The sequence below is a fragment of the Solenopsis invicta genome, unplaced genomic scaffold (genome assembly GCF_016802725.1).
Source record: "Solenopsis invicta isolate M01_SB unplaced genomic scaffold, UNIL_Sinv_3.0 scaffold_435, whole genome shotgun sequence".
NCBI classification, from domain to species: domain Eukaryota; kingdom Metazoa; phylum Arthropoda; class Insecta; order Hymenoptera; family Formicidae; genus Solenopsis; species Solenopsis invicta.
In genome coordinates this window covers 25056-34719 of record NW_024105296.1, presented here as the reverse complement: position 1 = coordinate 34719, position 9664 = coordinate 25056, and the positions used below count along the sequence as shown (strand labels likewise).

General features: G+C 38.1%; 1 protein-coding gene across 1 annotated transcript; it reads right to left on the bottom strand.

Moving 5' to 3' along the window:
* Positions 1–8477: 8477 nt before the first annotated feature.
* LOC120359968 (uncharacterized protein K02A2.6-like) lies at positions 8478–9422 on the bottom strand. The gene has a single exon (XM_039459453.1). The coding sequence runs from the start codon at positions 9420–9422 to the stop codon at positions 8478–8480; it is 945 nt and encodes a 314-aa protein (XP_039315387.1).
* Between the last annotated feature and the right edge of the window lie 242 nt (positions 9423–9664).

Below are 9664 nucleotides of genomic sequence, written 5' to 3'. Positions count from 1 at the left end.
AACACTCAAGATAGTAAAATCAGGGATCTGGAAGACGCACGTGTGCATCCCTTTGAGTTCTGATGCCCGACACCCGCATAGCAACAAATCAAAGAATTTTTTGACATTTAATGCTTCTGAGAGTTCAATTGTCAAACCTGCCGCTTCCTCGGATAACAATTACCGAGGAATATTAAAAAGTCGTAAAAGTAAATATTGCACGTGGGTGTATTAATGAATAAAGTGGTGCACACGGCCCTCGATGGGACAAAGGGAATCATAGACGAAAATTTGTATAAATAGGCGCGTTTTCCAGCGGAGCGCGCAGTCTAGTCTTGATCATTCCGAATCGCAGTTCCGTGGCATCTTGTATGCTCGAGTTCTGCGACTCTCGGATCGCGGCCTTTAAACTCGTACGGAGTGCAAGTCTCGGTCGAAAGAAAAAAGTGCCATTCGAAACGTCCCTGGTTGGGATCTGCAGACCACTGTCCATCGCACGCGCAATCCCTCCGACCGGACCTGTCATCTCCCGCTGAGTGCGGTCCAGTTTGGAGGCCTGCGGCTCCGAGAGTATTCCATTCACTATCACCGACACTCACACATTCAGCAAGTAGTAAGTCCAGAATTAATCACCTAGTTTATTTGCGCTCTTGATTTTTTTTTTTTTTAACACCTTTTCTCTCTTTGCGAAGGATTTTTGTAATAAATATAATATATTCATTAAACTTATTACTCTCCCCTCTCATACTCTCTCTCTCTCTCTCTCTCTCTCTCTCTCAGGCACTCGCTCAGGCACTGCCATCACCTGCTCTACGCCGACGACCTCCAAATTTATCTCCACTTCCCTCCTCATGATCTCCGTAATGCAGTTGCTCTTGTCAACGAGGACATCGCGGCGGTCGAGCGGTGGGCGGCGAGAAATCTCCTCAGACTCAACGCCGGTAAGACCAAGGCGCTTCTCATGGGCAGCCCCAGGTTTGTTAACTCGATCCCAACGTCCAGTATTGACTTGTTCGTGAGTTGCACGCGTGTTCAATTCACCGACAATGTCCGTAACCTGGGGCTGCTCCTGACCAACAATCTGAGCTGGGCTCACCAAATTCGTTCCACCTCCAGTCGGGTTAGTGGGATCCTCTGGCGCTTAAATCATTTTAAAAACGGTCTCGCACTGCCTCTGAGAGTGCAACTCATCAGATCACTCGCCTTTCCAGTCTTTGATTACTGCGCCGCGGTACTCACGGACTTGACGGGTCAACAGAGGCTCAAGCTTAGACGTTTGATGAACGCTTGCGTGCGCTACATCTTCGACCTTCGCCGGGACGCACATGTGTCCCCCTCGTACGAGCGTTTGGGCTGGCTGTCCGCCGACGACCGACGGGAATACTTGACCTGCTGCCTGATCTTCACCATTATCCATTCCGGCTCTCCCCCCTTCCTTGCTCACAATCTCCAGCCTGCTCCTAGGTCTCTCTCCCATCTCCGATCCCCTCCTTCTCCCTGGGACTTAGCCGTTCCGTCCTGTCGCACCTCCACTTACCAGCATTCATTTCTCTTATCCGGTTGCACTATGTGGAATGCTCTCCCGCCGCACATCAAAGAGTCAAATTCATTAGCCTCCTTTAAGAACCTCCTCTTCAGTCATCTGCGGTCACGGGATGGGATCTGACCTCACGTTCTCTCCCTCAAATCTCTTCTCTCCTTTTCTTTCCACCTCATCCGCAGCTACTCTGAATCCCCGACGTCCCTCCTACCTTCGGCACTCCTTACTCCTTGCCGTGCTCACTCTTCAACCTCTCGCGCCTCTCCTCAAGCACACCCTATCTTACTCCCTCTTCCTCTGCGCTTGTCCTCTGCTGTTGCAATTTCATTTCAGTTCCGTCTCTGCGAAAAGATGCTAACTTCTCTTAAGCAAATGTGATTCCTCTAAGTTGTTATTTTAGTTTATTTCTTATTCTTATTTTTATATTTTATATTTTCTCGCATGTCTACTTTAAGTTACGCTTATCTCAGGTTTATCTGCACCTTACTTCTCTTGTTATTATCTTTTGTTCTTGTTTTTGTCATGTTTACTCTAAGTTACGCTTATCTTAGGTTTACTTGCACCTCACTTCTCTTGTTATTATTTTTGTTTCAACTTTTGTCATGTTTACTTTAAGTTACGCCTATCTTAAGTTTATTTGCACCTTACTTCTCTTGTTACTATTTTTTATTTTTTATTTTATTTTTGTTATCTACATTGTACTCAATCCTGAAGTTATTATCCTGTACTTATTCTTAGAGGGCTACGCCCTAGAATAATAATAAACGCTCAGTCAGTCAGTCAGTCAGTCTCTCTCTCTCTCTCTCTCTCTCTCTCTATCTCTCTCTCTCTCTCTATCTATCTCTCTCTTTCTCTCTCTCTCTCTCTCTTCTTTTCTCTTTGCAACATTTTCCTTCTTCTTGGGATTTACTCACAAGAGGAGATCCGGAAGAATCTTTTTTTTTTACTAATTTTCCTTCTTCTTGGGATTTACTCACAAGAGGAGATCCGGAAGAATCTTTTTATTACTAATTTTTCCTTCTTCTTGGGATTTACTCACAAGAGGAGATCCGGAAGAATCTTTTTCACTAAATTTCCTTCTTCTTGGGATTTACTCACAAGAGGAGATCCGGAAGAATCTTTTTATTACTAATTTTTCCTTCTTCTTGGGATTTACTCACAAGAGGAGATCCGGAAGAATCTTTTTCACTAAATTTCCTTCTTCTTGGGATTTACTCACAAGAGGAGATCCGGAAGAATCTTTTTTTTTACTAATTCTCCTTCTTCTTGGGATTTACTCACAAGAGGAGATCCGGAAGAATCTTTTTATTACTAATTTTTCCTTCTTCTTGGGATTTACTCATAAGAGGAGATCCGGAAGAATCTTTTTATTACTAATTTTTCCTTCTTCTTGGGATTTACTCACAAGAGGAGATCCGGAAGAATCTTTTTTTACTAATTTTCCTTCTTCTTGGGATTTACTCACAAGAGGAGATCCGGAAGAATCTTTTTATTACTAACTTTTCCTTCCTCTTGGGATTTACTCACAAGAGGAGATCCGGAAGAATCTCTTTATTACTTCTGTTTCACTCGTAAGAATTTCTTTCTTCCTAGACTCACTCGAACCTTTTTAAACTTCAATCTCTTTCTCTAGTTTCACTCGAACGCTGTTCGAGTTAACCCGAAGGAGGGTTTAAAATCTAACCTTTCGATAAACACAGAGAGAAACGGAGTTTTGCTTTTTTTTAGTGAATAACAATAAAACCCCTAAAATCCACAAGTATAAGTCCCGAGCAGCCGTGAGGCGGCACCGGAATCGCCACAATCGCCGAATCCGCCGCCTCAAAGCCATAGAGGAACAAATAAATAACATCGCTGCCCAAGTTAACTTAAAAATTATAGAGCCTTTAGTTTAAACCGTTGTTTTTTTTTATGAATATAAATCATTTTTCAAAATAAACAAATTGTATTCTTATTTACTACTGATTAAAATAAACCAGGTACAATAATTAATTGGTGCTAATTTCATAACCACTACCACCATCCCTCGCTCTTACAAGATAAGCACTAGGTCCAATCCCGAGGTAAAGCAATTAAGTTTGTTGCCTCAAAATAGGACCAAGGGACGCGTAGCATCCCGGATATTTTGCCATTGGGACCCCCCGCTGCGGGCCCTACTGACCTATATCCCGGGCTGTCGACGCGGTCTCCCGTGCCGCACGTGCACACTCTCGAATTGTTACGTCCCTCCCTTCTCCCTCTATATCTTGTCTACCCTTCTTTAACCCTGGACGTAACAGTATCAAATCCAAAACTGAATATGTTGAAGAATCGTTCTTATTATTCTCTAAAGGTTAGGTTAGGTTCCCTACTGAAAAAAATCACGTGAATTGTAAATAACAAAAAATAAGCTTAAGCGCTGATGTTACATACATACTTTAAACCGTTGATCTAGCTAGTTATTTCTCCTTGCAGTTACTACATACGTTATTGCGGAAATTTATTAAGATAATAAAAGTTGTAAGGTACGAAAACTATTTTGATGTTCATATCATTATCTGTATTTAGGGTTATAGATTTATAAAAATATTTATATGTTACTTTACATAAATGTAAAGTGATACCTACTATTTCGTGCGATTATGCGTAAAATACATTTTCCATTGCGATTTGTACTTATAAATAGTTTTACGAATTATTTTATAAAAACTTATATATAAGTTGAAGATATGTCTAATGTACAAATATTTTGTTTCACATAACACTTTTATGGTGGTTATTTTGAATCAATAAACGGTACCCTTGTAAAAAAAATACTACTGTGCAATATTTGTAGAGAGCCTTTAAGAATTGACAAATCATATTCTAATATGAGGTATTCATAATCAATTCTTATTATTAAGATTATTCAAAGTGCAATCTTAAGATGTTATTAACCAATCAGAAAGCCATATTAGCATCTTAAGATATTACTTAAGGTGATTTTAAAATAAGAATCGACTATGACTACCAGCCTCAGAGTACTGAATATATACAGGATGTTGAAAAAAAGTCACATATTTTGATAGCAGGTAGTATTGATCAAAACAAGAAGAAAAGATCTAATTAACATGGGTCCTAAGACTAATATTTTCAAAGATACAAGCTGTTTTGTAATTTGAGCTCTTTGTCATTTTCTTATTAGTTGTGTCATCTTCAGAATGTAATGAACAAAGGAGTAGGGGAGAGTGAGGTACAATGGGGATATCTTTTTTCTCGGAAAATCTAGTAATGGTCGCATTCAGCGATCAGACTCAACAGTCGAATGATTGCTCACTATTATTAGTGTATTCTTCTAGAGCTAAATGTCTTATTGGATGATCTAGAAGAATACCTCAACATGTTGTGTCTGCTGAACGCGTTCATTGTTATCCAACTGTTGAGTCCGCTGAATGCGACCAATCATCTTAAAATACTACCTAGCCGCTCATTGAGCGGTTGTGCTTCTGAATGCACCCAATAATCGCGAAGCGACTTGCAAAAAAGTGGTTCAGCAGATTCAACAGTTGAGTAAACGCTCGCTGTTATTTGTGTATCCTTCTAGATCTAAAGATCTGATTGGATGATCTAGAAGAATATTTCAACATGTAGAGTCTACTGAACGCGCCATATATAAAAAGATTCGATTCGAACAACGAGTTTCGGCCGGGTCTGGGATTCTTGAACAATATCGAATATGAAAATCCTATAATATATGCAACGTTAACTATAGAAATCGCATGCGATATTGTTCAAGAATAAAAGCCCGGTATAGAAACTCTTGAAAATTGTTAATGCAGTGAATTATACAACAGCGGTCATTAATGACTTCCCTAAAAAAGATATGCGTGTTCCAGGCACACGCATCGCATCTAGGTGTTCATCACGCATGATTGTTGAATCTGACTTTTCAGATTGGTCAGATTTAATAATCATGCGTAATGAATACACAGATGCGATGAGTGTGTTTGGAATAGCCATAAAAATTAAATATAAGCAATGTAACAATGGCTGAGTTCCGTAAACTGCATATGCGCGCATAATATATAATACACGTAACGTGTATTATAGATAAATGTGCGCATATGTACATTAATGTTGTCATTAATGGCTGTGTTCCGTTTTTACTGGCAGTACTGTAAAATGTATAGTATATGTGACGTGAACTATAAATTTTCAGTACTGCCAGTAAAAACGGAACACAGCCAATATTCCATCTGTTTATTTATAGTTAACGCTCGCTCACTTTCATGCAGTTTTGACAGGTGTAAGGTTATGAGGATATGTCAAATGGTTTAATTAATGAAATAAATGATAAAACAATATAAAACGAACCTGAATGTTATCATAACGTTTATTTCATATTTAGGAATTGGTTGCTACCATGATCGACGTGTACTGAAACTGCTGAAAATAAGATAACATACATCATACACATATGAGTGCTCCAAATTTTCTAACTATTATGATTGCCGAAATGTGCATGAATACTGCTAGGAAATAAAGATAATTGGGTAGAATGCACATAATTGAAGCAGTTTTTAATTCTTTTCTTTCCTCGAATGCGTTTGTCACATTTCTCAGGGATAATGTGTATCGCTTCAACAGATTTGTATTTAAATCAATGTTGTAATAACTTTATTGTTAGTCCAACATGTATTTTTAATTAACGTTTGAAACAGGCATCTCATGATTAAAAGAAAGTAATAACATGATTCTAATGTCTGTAGTGTGATTAATTTTAAAAGCTGGGTGTTAGAGGTCATAGCTCTTCGCTTTCGGATACAGAAGTTTGTAAATTAATTAACCATTAAGTAAGATAAGTTGAATTTGACTGCTGTTTATTCTAATAACATTATTATAATAAAAAGGTATTCAAGATGTCATTTACCTTACTTATTAAGTAATTATGTTACACACTCCTTAATCTGAATGCAAAGAACTGAGACCTCTAACACTTAGCTTTTAAAATTAATCAGACTACAGCCATTAGAATCATATTATTACTTTCTTTTTATCATGAGATCTTTGTTTCAAACATTAATTCTTTAAAAATACACGTTGCATTGACAATAAAGCTGTTACAACATTGACTTAAAGACAGTTTTGTTGAATCGGCATACATTTTCCCAGATAAATGTGACAAACGCATTCAAGGATTGAAGGAAGTCAAAAACGTATTTAATTATGTGCATTCGACCAATTATCTTTATTTCCTAGCATTATTCATGTACACTTCGACAATTATTTTCAGCAGTTTCAATACACGTCGATCATGGTAGCAATCAATTATTAAATATGAAATAAACGTTCTGGTAACATTCGCATTCGTTTTATATGGTTTTAACATTTATTTCATTAATTAAACAATGTGACATAACCTCATAACCTCACACCTGTCAAATTGCACGAGAATGAGCGAGCGTGAATTTTACATAAACATCAGATGTAAGCAATGTAACAATGTTGTTATTAAAATTGGGAACTTCCATCTAATGTTTATCTATAATTAATGCCTGCTCACTTTCATGCTGTTTGACAGGTGTAAGTTCATGAGGTTATGTCACATGGTTTAATTAATGAAATAAATGTTAAAACAATATAAAATGAATGAAACAGTGTTCCAACTACTAGTCGACACTTTGTAACAGTGTGTAACACTGTGTAGCACAGTGAATTACTTTTTGTTCCGTTGCAAAGCACCCATTATGTACGATACAATGGCAGTTTCCGGGACATTATTATTTCTAATAAGTTTGACGACAAAAATATTAAGTCTGATGCAATAAAGTTTTTGAAAACAATTTAAATATTAATATTATTGAAAGAATCTTACATATAATTTATCTGTAACGATCAATTTTAACATTACGTATAGTTTTTCTGATCAGTCCTGAAAACTGTTACGTATGATACAATGGCAGTTTCCGGGACATTATTATTTCTAATAAGTTTAACGACAAAAATATTAAGTCTGATGCGATAAAGTTTTTGAAAACAATGTAAATATTAATATTATTGAAAGAATCTTACAAATAATTCATCTGTAACGATCCATTTTAAAAATATTATTATGTCCCGGAAACTACTTATTATATAAAGTCAAATACCAATGAAATGGCATATTTCAGGACTTTGTCGTATTTTTGACATTAACTGATATAAAATACTCTATTTTATAATCAGAATTATCAGTTTTTCTTTCTTAATCATATTTCTATTCATGAGAAGCGATTTCGTTCGATAATAATGTAATATATACGAAATAAATAAAAGGTCCTGGAAACTGCCGATCCATATATAATTAAATTGGCAAAGAAAAGTAAGATATATATATAAAAAAATCAGGTACTATCTGATTTATATTAATGTCCTGCAAAATTTAAAACAATAAAAACAGATAGTATAAAAATGTCCCGAAAACTGCCTCTGGACATACATATATATATATATGTATATATATATATATTTTTTTTTTAATGTTGTAGGGGCTTTTATTAAGGATGGATAGTCAGTAGGCAAATTAACGAGAGCCAGGTCGTCAGCAAAGTGTCCTTGTATTATGTACAGTGCTCGCAGGCTGCTCCGGCAGAACTGCCGAACCGCGCGTCAAAATCGGAGCTCTCTCAAAACGCGCGTAAGGGCACGACGACAATAACAAGTCAGGGCCGATCATGCGATCTCGTGGAGCCAATCACAATCTCGGAAATCACGCTGTGCTCCGCTGTACGTAGCATGATCGGCAACGGAAAATGTGCCCACGGCATCATGATCGACAATATCGCGCTCAATAACAGAAATATGCCTACAGCTCGGCCATTCTGACATTTTGACCGTCTCGGTCAAAGTAATTAAAATTTGCATCACAGTTAAAATTACACTCGAGAACTCATTTACATCTATTATACAATTTAAACTAAAGGCGCATACATAGTAAGAAAATCACGCAAACATCACATAATTACTTATGAATATATGGTCGCATCTGATCGGGCGCTACAACGCCATTATATGGTCGCTGAGTCATTTGAAATCCGTCGATATCCGTGATAACATATCGGTCGCAGTCAAGAACCTTTTTAATAACGTACGGTCCTTTAAATTTCGGTAACAATTTTTTGTTCACGCCAGGCAGAGTTTCAACATTCCGGATTTCCACGTAATCGCCAACTTTATATTCGCGCGCAGGTTTTCTCCTCAAATTATACCGTGTTGTGTTTTGAAATTGTGACCTCTTTATACTCGTGTGAGCTTTATCACGAATTCCTTCTAAATCGCGCTCGACATCTGTATTTAATATTTCACACAATACATCGTTTGTTTGTCCTCTTTGATCTGTACCAAACAATAAACGCGAAGGAGTTTCGTTAACGGCTCGACACACGGTATTATTCAAAGAATACTCAATTTTATCTAAAACCTGATCCCATTTAGATGGCGTTTCGCTTAATTTTGCCAACATCGGCGCTATGACTCTATTGAAACGTTCCACCTGTCCGTTAGCTCTCGGCGTGCTCACAGCAGTAAGGACGTGTTCAACTCTTTCGGTACGCAAAAACTCCTCAAACACATCAGACGTGAAACACGTGCCTCGGTCAGAAATTAAACGTTTCGGTTTACTGTACGCACGGAAATAATCACGCAGCCACTTTATCGACTCATCCGTTGTCGTAGATTTACACGGATAAACCCTAATAAATTTAGTGAACGCATCGACAATGACAAGCAGGTGTCGGTAACCCTTCCCAGTTTTCTCTAGCGGACCGAAATGGTCGATGTGTACAGTAGCAAACGGTAACTTTTCCTTTGGGATGCTGTGTAAAAATCCTTCAACTCTACCACTCGCTGGTGAGAATTCGATACAACGCAAACAATTAGCAATGTGATCTTTTACTTTCTCGCGCATTTTTGTGAACCAATAAGTTTTGATAATGTTTCCGACGACCCCCCCCCCTTTTTTTTTTTTTTTTTTTTTTTTTTTTTAGATAACGGAGAGGAAATGCGTTACCGCATACCCCAGGCCTCGGGGGAGGCCTGGTGGTTATGTGGGGCTCTTCCCCGCCGACGACGTGTCGGCGGGGACATACCCACTAAAACCTCTCCGGGTGTCCTGCCCTGGTCCATGACTGGGGGGCTCCGGGAACGCGT